Source organism: Fundulus heteroclitus, chromosome 2, assembly GCF_011125445.2.
Source record: "Fundulus heteroclitus isolate FHET01 chromosome 2, MU-UCD_Fhet_4.1, whole genome shotgun sequence".
NCBI classification, from domain to species: domain Eukaryota; kingdom Metazoa; phylum Chordata; class Actinopteri; order Cyprinodontiformes; family Fundulidae; genus Fundulus; species Fundulus heteroclitus.
In genome coordinates, this window is record NC_046362.1 from 27,073,171 (window position 1) to 27,092,694 (window position 19,524).

The 19,524-nt window shown below is 37.6% G+C and overlaps 2 protein-coding genes across 4 annotated transcripts in view; one reads left to right on the forward strand and one right to left on the reverse strand.

The window, feature by feature from the left end:
• Positions 1-12,824, reverse strand: part of ush1c (Usher syndrome 1C) — a 34,746-nt gene extending 21,922 nt beyond the window's left edge. For all 3 annotated transcript variants that reach the window (XM_036151789.1, XM_036151783.1, XM_036151778.1), the window contains exons 1-4: positions 12,709-12,824; positions 8,409-8,476; positions 2,385-2,528; positions 2,163-2,301 (exon numbers count right to left, since the gene is read on the reverse strand). In XM_036151789.1, coding sequence (XP_036007682.1) covers positions 2,163-2,301; positions 2,385-2,528; positions 8,409-8,476; positions 12,709-12,744 — 387 coding nt within the window. In that variant the 5' untranslated portion in view covers positions 12,745-12,824. The remainder of the gene's footprint in view (positions 1-2,162; positions 2,302-2,384; positions 2,529-8,408; positions 8,477-12,708) is intronic.
• A 404-nt stretch (positions 12,825-13,228) lies between these two features.
• Positions 13,229-19,066, forward strand: ccdc77 (coiled-coil domain containing 77). The gene is made up of 12 exons (XM_012853225.3): positions 13,229-13,317; positions 14,721-14,769; positions 14,956-15,142; positions 15,270-15,412; positions 15,631-15,727; positions 16,644-16,731; positions 16,813-16,898; positions 17,706-17,854; positions 17,951-18,215; positions 18,354-18,479; positions 18,555-18,707; positions 18,796-19,066. Exons 2-12 carry the CDS (start codon positions 14,735-14,737, stop codon positions 18,940-18,942), a joined length of 1,476 nt encoding a protein of 491 aa, XP_012708679.2. The 5' UTR covers positions 13,229-13,317; positions 14,721-14,734; the 3' UTR covers positions 18,943-19,066.
• Positions 19,067-19,524: the final 458 nt, after the last annotated feature.

Here is a 19,524-nt window from a genome sequence, read left to right on the forward strand (position 1 = left end):
AATTTGGATTTGAGTGGAAAACTGATGCTTGTCGGGACTTTCATGCAATCAACTGGGTTCCCTTATATAGCAAATGTTTTGACCAATCTGTATAATCTGAACCTATCTGTATAATATGATTGAATTTTACTTGCTAAAGTGCCTGGAAATGACATGTTTCATGAATTGACGCTATATAAATAAAATTGAATTGAATTGAATAATTGTTTGTTTTTTCAAATAAAATTATAGTGGCACCAAAATTATTCCCCTTGAACAAATGCTACTGGAATTATTCTTATTTAATACCAGACCTTACTCAGTAGATCACTTTGTCAAGAACCTTTATTAAAAGTAAATAATGACTCCCTCTTCAGTACAGATGACTTGAAGTTGAGACCCATTTCTATTAGCCACCGTTCAAAATCATAAAGACAAGAAAACATGCCATTAAAGAAAAGCCAATGAGTGTTGAGCTTTACAAATTAGCTAATGTAAACGCCTTTTTACAAAGCTTAAAGGATTATACTTTCTCTAGATTTTTCAGTGATGCTACATCACTGGGGTTTAATTTAAAAAACAAAAACTTAATCTGTTATAAATATTGTGATAATGTTGAGGTTTTAAGACAGCGATAGCCTTGAATAGAAACAGGCAAATTCATTGGTGCTGAAAATTTCATTTGCTGCCTTTCTGCACTATTATTTGTGCTTCACTTTCTCCTTCCAATGAATAATAATTAATGTTAGGTAAATAGGAGATTCTGAATTAATACCCAGTCTAATTCTGAACCTGTATGGATGTTCATGTCCTACCCCCTAATTGTGAACACAATTAAGTGTGTTTGGAATAAATGAATCTGAGCAACTACATCTCAATGTCCTTTAGAGTAAAGCACAATTTGGCAATTCAGCGAGAGCACACTATTCAGTAAGTATTAGATTCAACGACACAGCTGCAAAATCTGTGACTGATGGTGTGTTTCTTTGTAATTTTGCATGGTAGACAAGTGCCAATCTGCTCCAAAGACACCATTATGAATCTTTCTATGTCTTATATCAACACTGAGCACACAGAGATAAACAGTGTATTTGATCTCTTATAAAAAAAAAACTAATCCAAAGGCATTTTCCTGAATCTGTCTTAGAGTGGAACAAAAAAAGACGGTCTGTGGGAGTTTAACAAAGGGGATCTTTACTCCACCTAGTGGGCCCTTTGAATGCAATTCTGAGCTAATAGCTCAAACAAAACCAATCAGCAACAACCACACAATTACCTAAAATTTAACAGAAGGCAACTGCACTAGTGTCTCCCCATCTTAGAGTGGGTTTATTAGCATGAACTGTGGTAGCACACCATGGCACATAAAGCCGTGACGCAGATAGAAAGTAGAGAAGAGCGCTTTGAACAAGCAAATTTAAGGTGTTGTCCTGTCATGTTGTCTATCCTACATGCTTTGTTGCCAGCCAGCCTAATTATAGCCTGATACACCTCATGTGACAAAATTCTCATTAAGCTGTCATGTTCAACACTGTCTTCATTATACACATCACTTTTGGCACAGTTATAGGGGACATATCACAGTTTTCATATTTAAATCATTCAGTTGTGGTCTATATGAAATGGAAGTGCAGTGCTTTGGTCTAATTTTCTCCTTAATTTACCCTTGCATTACCCCTTTTTTACCTCTTTTCTAAGGTGCATCTGAGAGTGACTCGTTTTGGTAAAAGCTTGAAAAATGTCACCCAAACAGAATATAAAGATATCTAAACAGCACCTGGGGAAACTGCATTCACATTGTTGGCACTACTAGAGAATCCAAGTACACAGCAAAATGTATTTAAGGGCCAAAAAAGTTAATTTTGCGTGATATTTCTTCTTTAAACAAAGTATTGTAAGAGGATTTTTAAAATTAAAACATTTATCCTTTTCTGTCTACAAGCAAATTCTGTGCTACTTTGTGTTAGTTTGTCCAATAAAATCTTGATAAAAGCTTCTGGTTTTAACTTGAATAATAAAACAAAAAGGTTTGAGGGCAAACAATTTTTGCAACTCACTGGATAAGGTTGAAATATTTATTTTCCAAGATTATAACATGTGCCCTTTGTTTTGTGCAAAATGTGCAACAACTAATACAAAGGAAATCAGGAAACAAATCATTGCATTTGTTAATATCTACTTACCTGAAGGCCAACGTTATAAGCTTGTCCATCTTTGACAATCTGTGAAATATAGAGTCCACAGCCAAACTCTAGTCCTCCTCGAACACTGAGACCCAGTCCTTCACGGTGCGTTCGATCCAAACGCACCTCTTTAAGCTTCCTGAAAGCATCAAAGTTTAATCAATTGCTAAAAAATGAACCGGTCTCTCCAGGAAAATAGCCGAAATGCAATGCTCTCCTCACCGTGACCTCCTGGGCGTGAGCTGGTCATACTCGACTTGGTGTTTGAGCGGGATCAGAGGTCGGATCGCATCGAACAGCAGGAGCCGTTTTGGTTCGTTGATAACCAGTTTCAGGTCTCCCACCAGCACCGGCAAATCCATAGACCTGGAGCAAAGAGAATGGGTATGACCAGTCCATGTCATCTTTTATATTTGCCTCATTGTGAAAAAAGCTAAGGCAGGGAATTTTGAGTAAACAAGATAAAAATATAATCAGAATTTAAACTAATGGAATAATTAGAATCCATGGGTTTAGTAAACCAGTAGGTTTAGGGTAAATAAGAATTAGGTCTTCACTATCATTTAGTCATGGCAATAACCAAAGACACCCTTGGTGCTTAATATCATTTAAGAGGAAAATTGCAAGCCGGGTGCTGACTAGTTGATTAGTTAGTTGATTAGTTGGTTATTATCAGTGTGACCACCTCTGCGAAAGCAGTACGTTTAGTTGTCTGCTGGCCCGGGGTTGTGTTACCACAACGCAAAAAGTTAAAACATCTTATAGGAGCTTTCTTCCTGCCAAATCTGAGAAAGGTTATAAGGTCACTCATTTCCAACTAAATTAAATGGCATTGTTGAGAACGATTATTCACAAGTGGAAAACATTTAGCATAGTTTTCAATTTCCATAGAAGTGGACGTTCTGGTAAATTCATGCCAATATGCTGCTGAAGATTCCCATGCCAATACCAAACAGTGCAGTGCTCTGAGAAACTATCAAAAAATACACCCACACAAAAACTTTACAGCACAGACTCCGCAGGCCTCAGCTAGCATTTTAAATGTGAAAGTTCATAAGAGGGCAATTAGAAGATTGAATAAGCGTGACTGATTCTTGAAATGGTTGCCAGGAGAAAGCCTTTTCTCTCAAGAAAACAGCATCAGTTCTTAGGTTTGCAAAGCTGCATCTGAATGGAAAAAATTATGGCATAATGCCCTTTAGTCAGATTAGATTTAAGAAAAGATCTTTGGCTATGATGAAGAGCAGCATGTGTGGAGATAACCAAACAACAGTATTTCATCACAAACGCATCACACCAAGTGTCAAGCATGCCGGTTGAATGTGGAATATTGTGGCTTATTGTGCTTCCACAAGACCTGCAGTCACTAAGTCCAAATCAAACGTGACGCCACCTGCTGGATACTCTTGTCCTGTCAAAACTGATTTAGATTTAGACAACATTGTAAATAATTTGTAGACTTTCAGTTCAAACAGCACCTCTCATATGCATCATACAACCAAAAGCCAACAATGCATAGCAGAAAAACGCCTTAAAATACGAAAATAACTTAAGTACAAGAAAGTCTATTTAAAAACTATTTAGGATGCTTATTGTTAATGTTCCACTGCCTAATAGGTGAGGGAATGAAGAAACTGTTGGCAGTGAAAACTGGTTCTTGTCTCAGGCACAGCATCAGCCTGAAGATGATAGAAGCAGAAACTTGTTTGAGAGGATGTGCACAGGCTAGCTGTTCCTTTTTTCCTTCATTTTACAGCCATTCTGATTCTTTCAAACATTAAAAATTCTATTTAAGCAGTTTTTGTCTCTACCAACAACCCATTAAATTAATACATACAAGATTAAAAGGTTGGAAACATTGATAAAAACTTGTGAAATAGTACTATGAATATAAAATAAGCTAAAACTTCTGTTATGGATACATCTTCTGCTCGACAGTCAAATCTATAGGATATACTATAACAAATGTGTAACATTTCTAGCCTTTAGTTTTCTCCTCAGGTCCTTCAAAGGGTCATCTCTACCTTGTAGAGTATGTTTTGTTGTAGCTGAAGGCACTGATGTCTGATAAAGCTGCAGATCAGAGTTTCTGCATGATCTTTCATTTTTCTAATTGAGAAAAATTAATGGCTCAATCTGTTTCTTTGATTTTTTTGTAGCTCTAATCATTAGACTACTATCATGCAAAAGCAAGATTGTGACCCTGCATGATAATCATGTTCGTGTTTAGAATGATTTTAAACGATAATCCAGTCACAATGACAGGTTTCATTTTTTTTTCTGTGATATGAGGGGGTTTTTTTGTGGAATAATGACAGTGGTTGATTTACTGATGTCTTTTGTTGAAACATCCCCTTCTTTTTTAACGTTTAGTTGAAGATTTGACACCCAAGGGTTAACAGTCCTTTCCCAACATATCACTGAAAGTTGTCCTGGTCCTACATATACTCTAATTTTGGCCTATACTGCTTATTAGAGCAACATCTCAGATGTACAGGTGTCAGGTGCTGTTCATATAATCAGAATATCATGATTATAGGTTGATTTTTTTTCAGTAATTCTATTCAAAATGCAGGGATGCCGCCAGGAATTTTGGGCCCTATGACAAAAATCTAAATCATCTGAAAAGCTTATTTATATATATATTTATATATATTTATATTTATATATATATATATATATATATATATATATATATATATATATAATTTCTTTTGAGGCGCCCCTGTCAGTCAGAGGACTTTGGATTTGTCCAAATTTACCCCCCCTCTACGGCGCCCCTGTCAAGAACAGTAACTTGTATATTTTATTTATTCATCACACACAGACTGATGTATTTCAAGTGTTTATTTCTTTTAATTTTAATGATTCTAACTAAAAACGGATTAAAACTCCAAATTCCATATCTCAGAAAATTTGAATATTGTGAAAAGGTCCAACATTGAAGAGACCTGGTGCCACACTCTAGAATCAAGAATCTTTTCTCTAATCAGGTTAACTCAAAACACCTGCAAAGTCCTTTAAATGGTCTCTAAGTCTAGTTCTGTAGGCGACACAATCATGGGGAAGACTGCTGACTTGAATGTTGTCCAAAAGACGATCATTGACACCTCGCACAACGAGGGCAAGACACAAAAGCTCATTGCTTAACAGGCTGGCTGTTCACAGAGCTCTGTGTCCAATCACATTAATAGAGAGGCGAAGGGAAGGAAACAGTGTGGTAGAAAAAAGTGTACAAGCAACAGGGATGACTGCACCCTGGAGAGGACAGTGTAACAAAACAACAATGTGGGGCAGACTCACAAAGAGTGGACTGCAGCTGGAGTCAGTGCTTCAAGAACCACCAGACAGACGTCTGCAAGACATGGTTTCAGCTGTCCTGGTGTCAAGACACTCTTGAACAAGAGAAAGTGTCAGAAGTGTCTCGCCTAAAGACAAAAAGGACTGGACTGTTTCTGAGTGGTCCAACGTTATGTTGTCTGATGGAAGTAAATGTTGCATTTCCTTTGGAAATCAAGGTCCAAGAGTCTGGAGGAAGAGAAGTGAGGCATAGAATCCAAGTTAATAGAGGTCCGGTCTAAAGTTTCCACAGTCAGTGATGGTTTGGGATGCCATGTCATCTGCTGGTGTTGGTCCACTGTGTTTTCTAAGGTCCAAGGTCAACACAGCCGTCTACCAGGAAGTGTTAGAGCGCTTCATGCTCCCTGCTGATGGCCAACTTTATGGAGATGCAGATTTCATTTTACAACAGGACTTGGCACCTGTACACAGTGCCACAGCTACCAGTACCTGGTTTAAGGACCGTGGTATCCCTGTTCTTAATTGTCCTGCAAGCTCGCCTGACCTTAACCCCATAGAAAATCTAGAGGGTATTGTGAAGAGGAAGATGTGATACACCAGACCTAACATTGCAGAAGAGCTGAAGGCCAATATCAGAGCAACATGGGCTCTCAGAACACCTGAGCAGAGCCACAGATTGATCGACTCCATGCCACCCTGCATTGCTGCAGTTATCCAGGCAAAATGAGCCCCAACTAAGTACTGAGTGTTTTACATGCTCATACTTTTCATGTTCATATTTTTTAGATGGCCAACATTTCTGGAAAACTTTTTTTTTGTATTGGTCTTAACTAACATTCAAATTTTCTGAGATACTGAATTTTGGATTTTCATTAGTTCTCATTTATAAACATGACATTAAAATAAGCACTTGACATATATCATTCCGTGTGTAATGAATGAATATATTATACACGTTTCACTTTTTAAATGGAATTATTGAAAAAAAAAAAAAAATCAACTTTTTCATGATATTCAAATTACATTACCAGCACCTGTAGATGGAGATGTGGAAATGAAGGTAGAGATTTTAAAAGCGGATCTCCTTAGCAAAGCCGTCATAAAAACAATTGTTCCTTGCAGCTTCTAAGAAATTAAGTTCCCTTATCAAGCAAGGGGAAACCTCAACTGACCAAACCCAGGAAGTAACCCCATTCTATATCGGTGGTTGTGCATGGTCCGGGATCCTAGTGGTTCATCCATCTAAACAGATTAGAAGTCTGTTGGACAGACAGCAGCTCCCTCCTCTCATTCCTCAGAGTAATGCAAGCCATTCTTGAGGGCGATGAGCTCAGGCTCCTTTGACAGAACAATGAAGAGCAGGAATGCTTTTCTGTCTGACTACTGAGCCTGAAATCCAGATAATGCACACGCAATGGGAAAATCTGTCACTCTACTGATATAAAACCGAATAAAATGAATGTGGAAGAGATAACTTTAAACTCTTTTCTCTGTATCATAATAAGTGGAGATCTTTGCAATCAAGATTTCACAAAAGTCAAATGAAACCTGCATAACCATTACAGATTATTTTATTTTGTCAAAAGATAGGATTGTTGAACGTTCCTTCGTCACTCCAGGCACCCTTTGACTGTTATGTTTGTTAGTTATAATCACTGATATGCGTAAATATACATATATACTTTAGTTTGATGGATAATAGAGTAAAATTTTGATTCCATTAGCTGCTCATGCTGATTTTCGTAGATACTTTGGAAGATGTGTTGTAATACGTGATTGAACATAAATCCCATATATTTATATATTTTATATAAAAACTTATGACAATGATCATAAGGTAAAATAACCATACAACTTAACCAGTAATTTTCTGTTTGCATATCTTTCTTGTTGGAAGAACATTAAAATTCAACCAATGGTTGGTTGATTGATTGATAAAACCCAAACTTGAGCTATTCCTATATAGTTGAAAGCCTGCAGGTAGTCATGTCTGCATTACCACAACCCAACTGGACAGCGTTATCATGTGGACAACCTGCTTGTAATGCAGAAACAACATGTTCACAAACCTCAATGAACTGAAGCAAAGTTGTTGTTTTTCCTCAGCAGAGTGAGAGCGTGATAAAGTCAATCAGAAAACATCTAGTGTAGGATGTGGTTCTTACCATGACTATAGGAAACCTATTTATTTGCTAAAATCAATGCTAAAAGCCTATGAACATTTCTTAAGCTTAAAGTAATTATATAATTAGATAATTGTAATACAAACTGGCATTTCCACCATACAGAAGCAGAAAAACCTAAAATGTAGGTTATCTAATTCACAAGCTTCTCCACAGCAATTAGACTTTTACTCCAACTTAAATATAGCAGAGATTAAAAAAATGGTGGACTGTTTTTTTTTTTCCATTTCTTTTCCAAACATAGGATGAAGACTAAAAATAGAATCATTGTATTTCAATGGAAAAGATAATCCAATCTTCTTTCTGCTGCAATTCAAAGGGCAAGACGAGGGGTTACAAAAGCAGCAAGGAAAAAAAAACAATTACACGTGGCCTGCTTGTTTAATTATGCATACGTGTCATTTTAGCCTCATTTGAAGGGTGAACATAAAAAAGAGCTTTTGTCGATAGCTAGCCAAGCTTGTCGGAGCACAATGGAAACGGATCAGAGGCTCAGCCAATGAGGCCACAGGGCTCTCCTTCAGTACAAAGATTAATTGAAACCTTGAAGACTTTTAGCCTCCTGGCCTCATGAAGAGCCTCCAGTTCCTCTGATCTCAGAAAGCAAGTTGCTTTAAATAGCATGCACAACAACAAAGTTTAAACAAGAAAATATCCAATGTAGTTCTTGCTACATGACAAGATATGATAAATGAAGACATGCCGGGTTTTAAAATACTGATTAATAACATAAAACACAAACTATAAACCAAACGGTACTTACTGGTGATACATCCGGAGAACATCGTAAAGGTAATCCTTCTCTGCCTCATTTTCAATCAGTAGCTCCACCTGCAACAGAACAGAAACATCTGGGCCATTTTTCTTCTGTCAGCTCCACGACACACACACACACACACACACACACACACACACACTATAACACTTCTCTCCCATGGTCCCACCAACGCGGTGGGGGGCCAAAGCCATCTACTAACCTGATGACGGCTCAGGTGCAGCAGGATGGTTTTCAGGAAACGCTTTGGCCAATCACTGATGCACATTTCACCCTGATTTTCCCCTCACTATTTTCTATCACAAACTTAAATTCAGAACCTGATTTCTTCTGAGCAGAGGGAGTAAGCCTGAAGCTGAGCTTTGGGATGATCTGAATCTATGACTGCTGTTCTTCTCTATCTAACCGCTAGGAGACAATGACAGTAGGAGAGGCAGCAGGAGGAAGGTCAGTAGTGTCACCTTACATGAATTGTAAGCCAGACATGACACCCAACATTCACACACAAGCTTATTTTAAACCGCCCAAAGAATGGGGATTATTAAAAGAATACCTTCAAAAAGTGAACTTATTTCAGCAATTCAGTTCAAACGTTGAACCTCATAAAGTAATGAAATATATACTTACACGGCATTAAAAGACACATAACTCTTTTTTTCCCCTCACTGAATTACCAAATCAACTTCTATTGGCTAAATGCAATAATTAAAGAAGGCTTACACTTTAGAATTTGTTTTCACTTGTTTATTTTGTGTAAATAAGTAAGTAAGTAATATTATTTAAATAGCACCTTTCACAATAAAAATCACAAAGTGCTTTACAGAGTGTGATAAATACCAAACAATACGCACATTTAAGTAAAAAATGTCGTCGGCCACACGGAGAGACAGGGGCAGGGCGTTCCACAGTCTGGGGGCCACAGCTTGGAAGGACAGGTCCCTCCAGTTTTAAACCGGGTCTAAGGGACCTTCAGAAGGTTTTGGCCCGAGGACCGGAGAGTGCAGCCAGAAGAGTAAGGGACTAAAAGGTCTGAGATGTATTGGGGGTGCCTGTCCATTAAAAGTTTAAAAGTCAATGTTAAAATTTTAAAATCAATTGTAAATTTGACAAGTAGCCAATGTAAAGAGGATAAAACCGGTGTGATATGAGCCCTTCTGTTTGTTCCTGTTAAAAGCCTTGCTGGAAGCGTTTTGGACCAACTGGAGACCGGTGATGATTGTTGTTTTTTTACTTAACCTAACAAAGACTATATAAATTATCTAAAGTAGCATTACTTTCTCAACTGAATGATTTGAGTTAAACCCCTTAAAGGCAATCTGTAACTGGTTTGTTGGTATTGTTGAGGTCATTGTCAGTTTGAAAAACCCACTTGGTCCCAAGATTTAACTTTCTGATTAATGTGTTGAGATGTTGCAACAATATTTGCCCATAATGGTATTTTTTCATGATGCCATCTACTTTCATGAAAATCATCAGTCTCTCCTGCAGCAGAACACCCACACAGCTTTATGTTACCACCGCTGTACTTCACAGCTGAGATGGGGTGCTCAGGCAGCTTAAAGACGGCCACTATGACCAAACACCTTTTTTTTTTTTCTTTGCATCAGATTTTGGTCTATATCTAAAAGGCATGAGTTTTGTACCTGTGTGCATTTGCAAATTTTAATCTAGCTTTGGTACCACTTTATAAGGCTCCCCTTGTAGATGGCTGATAAACAATTTATAGATATATTGATAATTAATCTGTTAACACTGTTCCTAAGTGTTTAATATGCATTAATTAAGGGCAAGCAAGGGACAAAATTTATCGATTTCTTGCCAAATAGTGAGCCTAATCGGTTCAACTATATATTTAATCTAAATTAAACAAGCCGGTCAGTTTTGTCTCTTGCTCGCCCTTAATGAATGCACAATAAACACTTTTGAATAAGTTATAATGTGTTTACAGATTAATTAATTATTTATAAACTATTTATTAGCTGGCTATAAAGGGTAGCATTATTGTAAAGTGATACTGTGGCTTCTGTGTTGGTTTAGGAGTAATAGCTTCTTCCTCTCTAAGTGACCTTTTAGCCCATGTTTATACAAGACTTGTTTTACTGTTGACAATGACTTACAATCTTCCCACTGTCGCTTCATGCTTGCTCAGTATGAGGGATTGCTGCAAAGCCATGGACAATGCAGACGACTCTCCCTGTAGCTCTACGCTTCTCCAGGAGTGAATGCTGCTTGTCGGGACTTTGAAGCAATCAACTGGTTCCCTTATATAGGAACTTTTTGACCAATCTGTATAATATGATTGATTTGACTTTGTAAAGTGCCTCGAGATGACATGTTTCATGAATTGGCGCAATATAAATAAGATTTAATTGAATTGAACTAATGTCTTCATCATTAACCAATTAACCGGTCATGTTTTTGGGCTGTAGGAGGAAGTCGCAGCACCCGTAAAGAACACACGCATGTAACAGATTAACATTAAAACTCAATCCAGAAAGACCCCAGGCTAGGATTCAAACGAAGGGCCTTCTTGCTGCGAGGCAACAGTGCTCCCAACTGTGCCACCGTGCATTTCTTCCCATTTTCTTTTAGTTTTTCCATAATTTTTTTAGGTATGGCTTTAAAGTGTATCCACAGATGTGCTTCCATTAGTTTGAAATATTAGTAAATAAACTATCAGAACCTTAAAAAAAACATAATTAACTGCGCTTTCCATATTTTTAATGGCATAAAAATCATAGTGTATGCAAGGTTACTCTGGCAATAAGCAAAAATATGTATTTTTGACAATCTTAACTGACAGAAAACAGGAACATTTAGTTTGACTTAATGTTAGAAAGTGAAAAGAAAAAAAAGGTTATGTCTTTTTATACAGTGTGTGTAAAGATAGATCTTTTCATTTTGAATCGGATTACTGAAATACATTTATTTATGGAGGTGCAAATTTTCTTTTTTTTTTTTTTAACTGTGGCATTTTATGATGGCAAGTCAGCTACATAAAATTGGTGTGTTTAGAGCACACCCATGGCTTTATGGCCGTTATAAATGTATGTTGCTAGCAACTGCTAGCCCCTCCTAGGACTGAACTACAGACTTTGGAATCGTAAAATACCAACGTTGGAGCTCACTGTGTGTCATACATTTATATAGAAAGCTATTAACTGCTTAGAGCAGATTTCACTAGAAGATGTTGTGTTAACAATGATTGAAATATTTTACACAAACTAAAATCAAAATCAACAGCTTATCTGGTTTTTAAGACATAGAAAACAGCGTCCCAGAATAGTTTTGTGTGAATTGAGATGGATATGACCATGTCTGGAAAAGACACAAAAGACTGACTGTGGAGAGCCTCTAATTAAAACTGTAAAATTGTCCCATATCTTCTGCTTGGATGCTCATATGAGGCACATTATCTAATGCTGTGTTGGCCTTTGTGGAGACAATATGCTCCCCTGCTTGGCTGTGTACAGCACAGATGGCTGTGTGCTGATCCCTGCATGCTCTAGGGATAAAAAGCCCAAACCATATCAGGTTTCCCTCCTCAATTATCCTTCGCTCTTTAATTCTTTTAAAAGACTCATTCGAATTCTATAACATGTCAACAAGAACAAAATTGGGCAGATATAAGAATGTGTTTAACGTACATTTTATCCAAAGAAAAGAATTAACAAAGGCTAAAAAGTGGAACAGGAGGTGCAACGGCATTTTATTCAATCACAACCAAAACGTGGCAATTTAACTGAGTTAACTGTAGGTCTATATTTGACACTTTGAAAGAAATGTTACTAACCAACAGCCTTTTTAAATAGACGTCATATTTGAAGTCTGGCCTTACTTTAAAACAGTTTAAACTGAAAGCAAATAATACTTATATCAAGCAAAGTTAACTGGAATTTTAATATTTGATAACTCTACCTCTAACAAATATTGTTCTTTTATCCAGTAGATTTTATTTATTTTTTTAAATATAACCTACTTTAAAAGTCATCCCAATTATGCTCATAATATAAATTGCGTGTTTGTTTTATCAAATGTGTTGTGGTGGATACACAACAGATAAAAACAAATATTTTCCTAAACAAACTTTGGTTCCTGGTTGTTTTATTTTACATCTACTATCCTAAAATACTTCGGGACTGATTGAGCCTTTTAGCAACAGGCCTGAGTCTGCGTAACATCCCCTCCTGCGGAGACACCTGAGAAACCGCAGTAAACAACCAGGTAGCAAAATAAATGTTTACAAAGACATCTTTCAGAGTAAATTAAAAGAGGTTTATCGTCTTACCTTGTGCCTAAATTCTCGAGCAACTTTCCGCTCCATCGCTAAGAGGCAGAGAAAACAGTCCGAGCAGAGAAGAGCTGGTATCGGCGAAGTTACAGCACTGACGCTGGTCAGCGCGTCAAGCCAGACCAGATATGCACTTCCGGTTTGTTTTGTTTTCCCAATAACTCACTCGTATGGTATAAAATTATTATTATGTTGTTATAAATTACACATTAAATACACTATTGTTTAAAATGATGTGTTTAATGTTGCACTAATCTTTTCAATGTTGACTTTTATTTTGAATTTTTCTGAAATTCCGCTTGATTGTTGGCAAGCTTGACTAAATCGTTTATCATTGCTTCAGTACTACTCCAGTACTTACAATTTTACTCTAAAACCATCATATAACCATATACATGTAACAGTAATTTGATTACAATTCATAAGAATCAGTATTATGGTTTTAGTGACAGAGCGCCACACAATTGCACAGCCGACCGCTAGGTGGCGCTCCCAATTTTACCCAAGCACAGTTTGTCGCGAAGAGGCGGAAATACTGGATTTAAAAACAGCAGCGCTGTTGCTCGGAGCGACAAAGCAGCTCTGACTCTGGAAACATCTTCACTTGTATGTAATACTTTATTTTATACTGCGTTACCAATACTGTTTGTGAAATGTGAGGCAACTGTGTTATTGTACCCTTATGTGCTGGCTTTTCTTTTTAGATTAAATGTTAAGAAAGAGAGAGGCTTTTGATGTTGTCACACCTTTCGTTTCTTGATAATAATCGTTTACCCCTCATGAAGAATTATTTAAATCGTGTTTGCTGAATATGCGATCAAAATGCCAGAAACCTGGTTTAGAGGCTCCCGCTTCTCCTTCCGCCAGATTGATAACAAAGTCGTCGTTTACTTTCATGTTACTTTTATGCACAGCTGTCCCACCGGCATTCCAACTAAATCCTAAAATCCATTTAAATTGTGTAGATTTCAGGCCTGCGTGAAAATAACAGTTTTCCCTTGATATATATATATATACTGGACTGTCTCAGAAAATTAGAATATTGTGATAAAGTTCTTTATTTTCTGTAATGCAATTAAAAAAACATGAAATGTCATGCATTCTGGATTCATTACAAATCAACTGAAATATCGCAAGCCTTTTATTGTTTTAATATCGCTGATTATGGCTTACAGCTTAAGAAACCCAAATATCCTATCTCAAAATATTAGAATATCGTGAAAAAGTATACTAGTAGGCTATTCAACTAATCACTTGAATCGTCTAATTAACTCAAAACACTGCAGGGTTTCCTGAACCTTGAAAAACACTCAGCTTGGTTCAGTAAACTAAATCACAAGTATGGTAGTGGTTAAGAGACGACATAAGATTCTTACATACACTCTTTTTTGTATTTTGTTGTTGTTTCCTAAGTTGGTTTTTAGTCGACGTACATAAAAGCTACACAACCAAAACGACCAAAAGATAAATAAAAAATCTGAGACATTTTGAGATGTATTTTGCCCCCCCCCCTCCTTTATTTTCATCATGTTTTTAATTATATTTTATCCTTTAAGTTAGTGTACTACTTCAGAAAACATTTGAGCAGAAAGTGAAAATGCTATGTGGATTTCAGTATAATGTAGCAAAAATAAATCTTGTTAAATAATTTCATAAAGTGGATAGAGTAAACTGGAATGACCAGTTTAGTAATCCTGCATTAATCCCAATTTCTTAATGTATAGGTATCAAGATATATGGTTTGTTTAACTATTTTCATTAGCTGAAGAAAGTATAACAAAACAAAACATATTACAAGTAGTAGTGACTGACAGATCCAACCTACTTCACTGTGTAAAAAAAAAATCTTATACAGATACAAACATTAGAATGTTTATTATAGCAGATTTCTTTAAATATTTGACATTTTCCACACGTCAGTGGGAGCTGAATTTCTTTTAGATTAGTTTCCTTTATTCATGGTGCTGACTCACTGCCCCTTTGTTGCACATCTTTTCTCTCTTTTTTAGGATTGTTTGGAAGAATGGGATCTCCAACAAAGCATGCAACCCCCCGCAGGTTAGAGATGTCTGTTGCTTATCTACAAATGCAGACTCTTTGGGTCTTAAAAGGTTTGCAGGTTTCTGTGTCTGCACTTTCACAGTGTAAAGAAATAGTCCTGTAATTACAAGTGTTTGTGTTAAGTGTGTGGAGGTCTAGTGCGGAATAACCTTCAAAATGAGTCATAGTTATTTTCTCCTACAGAGTCAACATTCGTTCCCCCGGTAAAGAGATGGACTCCCCACTTCCTCCCATCCAGGAGCGTCTTGCATACCTGCGTCCTTCCAGGGAGCTGCTGGAGTTTTACAGACAGAAGATCGCCCAGTATGACGGTGAACATGAAGAGCTGTTGCGAATGCTGGAGAAGTATAAAAGCATCACAGAGGACCAGGTGGGTGTCCATGGTTGTTTTTTTTGTGTTTGTTTGTTTGTTTGGTTGCTTGTTTTCAGCTCTTACCTAATGTCAGAATTACTGATTTTTTTTTTTTAAACGATATTCTGTATCATTCCCCTTCTAGCACAAACTACAGTATGACATTCGTCAGCGTGAAGGAGAGATTGCAGAGCTTCAAAATGCACTGAGTGACATGCAGGTCTACCTTTTCCAGGAGAGAGAGCAGTCTCTGCGACTTTACGCAGAAAATGACAGACTAAAGATCAGGTAGGTGCACAGTGCAGATTAAAACACAATCTTAACGCTTCCCTTTACAGTTGTGCCTTACCTTGTGTTGTTGTATTACTTAAAATCGTGATAAAATGTATTAAGGTTTTGTTTGTAAACAAAGAAGATGTATGAGGGATGTCAATACTTTTAAAGGCCTTTTTATATCACATTTGCATTGTCTGCCATCGTGTTTAATCTCAAATGTATTGCTGCAGGGAGTTGGAGGACAGGAAAAAGATCCAACATCTTCTTGCTCTTGTTGGTCCTGATGCTGGAGAGATTACATATTTCCACCAAGAGCCTCCTCACAAGGTGGTACGCTCCCTCTACTTCATAGATCTTAAGTATCTCTTAGGCTATGTTCACACAGCAGGGAAATTCGACCTGAATCCGATCTTTTTGCCCATATGCGAACCATATCAGTGTTTTTCACACATCAGCCCACAGTGGTAGGAGTTAGTGCTCCATAGAAGTGTTGTTAATAGCTGTGCTGCTTTCTTCTTACCTTCGTCTTGCTATGATGTGGTCTTAATATTGTCGGCTGCCATTGCTCCCATAGCTTTCTAATAATGACAAGGAGAGATGCCGGCCGGTATCCGTGTTTGTTTGATTTTCAATTTATTTTTTTAACAAAACTTTATTCAACACTTCTAGAAACAATTACATTCACCATTATTTCTGTAAACAGTGCGCTGCTCTGTGACGTCTCCTCCTGTTATCTGCGCTTGCAGGCCGCTTTGCGGTCTTCAACTGCTCAGACAGAAGTCTGATGGCCGTCCCATTTTATAGTGAGCGGCCACCCCAAAAAAATCCGATTTCAGCAAAAAATCTGAACTGAGCATCAATAACTGCAGTGTGAATGTAGCCTAATAACCTTAGTATAAAACCTTGCTCTTGATATTGGGGGAAAAAATGTATGGTTTTAATTGTAATGTTTGCTTAGCACCAATTAGATAACTGTAAAATGTTCTAGGCTTTGGCTATGATGTGGTACTTAAATGGTTTAAATGATGTTGAAGCTTAGCGAAATTAATTTCTACCTGTAACTGTGCTTTTGGTGATTTCATAGAGTGTATCATAGTGGATTTGGGTACCAAAAACTATCCTGTATTTTGTTATTTACGTCTAACTGAAATTTAAAAGGATTCAGTTTTGATTTCTGTCTTTGACAGGCAAAACACATTCACATTGAAATGGGGACAACACTAATGAAAACGTGTCTTTTTAGGTCACAATTACACAGAGGCACCCTGAGTCCGGGTTTGATGAAAATCTCAGTCTGAGGCCAACAAAGTTAAGACCAGCTTTGACTAAAGGTATAAAGGCTTTTTTTTTTACCCAAACTTAAGCCAGTGGTTTAAATAAAAAATTTTACTTTCAATTTCATATTTTCACAGAGACTTCCAGGAAAACAAAATCGGGTGCTTTCAATGGTGAGAGCTTAGAACAGTGTAAGAGCGACAACCAGACATTGTTGTTGCAGGTATGGCTCCACCTCCTGAAAATGTTACCTGTGACTCTACATCGCTACACACAAAAAATAAACATCTATGTCTCTTAACCTTTTTTTTTTTTTTTTTTTTTCCGTTAAAGGAGTCATAACCTGGTATTTTACTGTCCTTCTGAAAATGTCCTGAAAATCATGTTTAGTCATTTTTAGGAGAAAAGTGTTTTAAATGTCGCGAGGGTACGCGCAAGAATTTGACTGGTGTGTGTGTGCGTGTTCATGTGCCATGGTTTGTTTTCTCTCTCACTCACTCAGTCACACACTGCAGCTGCTGGTAATAAAAGATCCGTACTTGCAGTCACAACAAAGAGAGAACCCCGGTAAAAAGTTACACAAGGAACAACACTGCAGATGAGTCCCTGATTGTTGGAATCGCCCCCTTCTCCAAACGCAGGCTTGATGCCATCTTTGCCTGATATTTTCCCAAGTTAACGAAACACCCGGGAGCAAAATGCGACGCGCATAAAGAAACAGTTGCTGGGAGAGTCGGTAGACGGGAGGCGGGCATGGCTTTACGTTAGCAACCTTCCACGAGTGATGTAAATCTTGGAGGAGCACCAAATTCTCGCTTTTTGGAGAAAGCACTCTTGTGGGTTTTTATGGTTTAAACAAAGAGTCAACAAAAAAAAGTCACTTTCACACTCCTGATTTTCTGGACGGTTTTAACTTAGGCCCAATACCAACACACACGTTTAAACATGAAAAAGTCAGAATTCCAGGTGATGACTCCGTTAACGTGCTTCAAGTTGTGGTGATTATTACATTGCTGGCTGGTGTTTTCAGGTGGAGGCACTGCAGGCTCAGATGGAGGAGCAGACGCGTCTGGCCAAAGAGCAGGTAGAAGCTCTCCTTGAGGATCGGAGGATCAAAACGGAGGAGGCCCAGGCACAACGACAAAGGGACCAGGAACGCATTGCTGCACTGACTGAAAAGTTTGTCTTGTTATTATCTAAATTCATGGCTGTTATTTTCAATATTGACTTGAAAGACCATTCTGGATGACTTCTGATCTTTTTCGTATGAATTAGACTCCAGCGGACTCAGAACCTGTTGCATGAAAGCACAAGAGACTTCTTACAGCTAAAATTTGACAGTCGGGCTCAAGAGAAAGGCTGGATGGTAGAAAAAGATCGGCTGCTGAGGGAGCTGGACTCCTGCCACAACCGACTGAGAAAGACCGGGTCCAGTGGGGCTGAACTGGGAAGATCATGGCAACCCAGCAGCAGCAAATCCGCTCCTCTTCTTCCTCGACCCCAGCCAGAGCTGGTGCAGCCACATAAGGAAGAGATTAAAGTAAAAAAATATATATTTATATGTATATACATGATTTTTTTTCTTTGTACACCCCGATTCAAATTTATGTTGTAAATCTGTAGTTTACCATTGTCATCAGTCAACGGTGTCCATTTATTCTTTTCATGTCTTTATAAGGCTCTGCAGGATGATCTGAAGCAAGCTCATAGGTTGGCAGAGATGTACAGAGAGCAGTGTGTCACTATGGAGACCGAACTATCCCAGATCAGAGAGGAAGGAGACGTCGGCAGAGAAATATTTAAGGTTTGCTACTTTTAGAAATCCTTGACGCCGTGTTTTGTGATTTGATTTCTTAGTAATTCTCCTATTTATGTTCAGGAACGTTCAGAGAAAATGGCCAAGCGTCTCCAGCTAATGACTCAGCGCTACGAGGCTTTGGAGAAGAGGAGGGCCATGGAGGTGGAAGGCTTCAAGGCCGATCTGAAACATCTCCGACAGAAGCTCAAAGATGTAGAGAAACAGCTCCTCAAGGTAAAATTGCCCCTTATTATCAGCTATTTTGTTATAGTATCAGCCGAACGAGCTTTAATAAACGGGAATAATTTTGTGTTTTCCCCAGGTCACGTTAAATATCGGGCCCAACCAGGACCTGGCCATTTTACATGAAGTACGGCAAACCAATTCAAGGACAAAAAAAGTTCAGAATGAGCTGGTGGCTCTGAAAGCCAAAATTTACGGACTTGAGAATGAGCTGAGATTTAGCTAAAGAATGTGCTCTGTTTCTCTGAATGTTGTCACTGATTTTGTTTTTCTATATTGTGCCTTTTACACTTTGACTAAATGTTATTGACAATTTTGTTTTTTGAAACAATAAAACTCTTTCAGGTTTTTTTTTTGTTTTTTTTTTTGTTAAATGGGAAAATGTGTTTGCACACTATCACTCACCCCAATTGTCTAAATGCAGTCAGTCCTTTCTCTCTCTTCCCTCATGTCCTTCCCTTCATCCTTGCATGTCCCTTATATCCTGCTTGCTTTCCTACCTTTGGTCCTCATGATTTTGTCCTCTTTTTATTTCTTTCCCTTCCTCCATTCATTACTTGCTCATGTCGTTTGTTCCTTCCTATCTTATTCTACGGGTTTTTGCAGATTTAAAACTTCAAGCTATATATATATATATATATATATATATATATATATATATATATATATATATATATATATATTAGAACTCAAGAGAGTGTGGCCTTGGGATTGGGAATTCGGATTTTTACCTCTAATTTGTTTATTTTTGGAAATACTTCTGGCTACAAAAATCAGTGGGGTGAGAAAACTGAACGTTCAGTAGAAA

Excerpts from the sequence above, each read along its gene's own strand:
- ccdc77 (XM_012853225.3), top strand. The coding sequence starts at position 14,735 with ATGGGATCTCCAACAAAGCATGCAACCCCCCGCAG. Across the intron at positions 15,413-15,630 it reads AATGACAGACTAAAGATCAG|GGAGTTGGAGGACAGGAAAA; the intron begins GTAGGTGCACAG and ends GTATTGCTGCAG. Across the intron at positions 18,216-18,353 it reads CACATAAGGAAGAGATTAAA|GCTCTGCAGGATGATCTGAA; the intron begins GTAAAAAAATAT and ends TGTCTTTATAAG.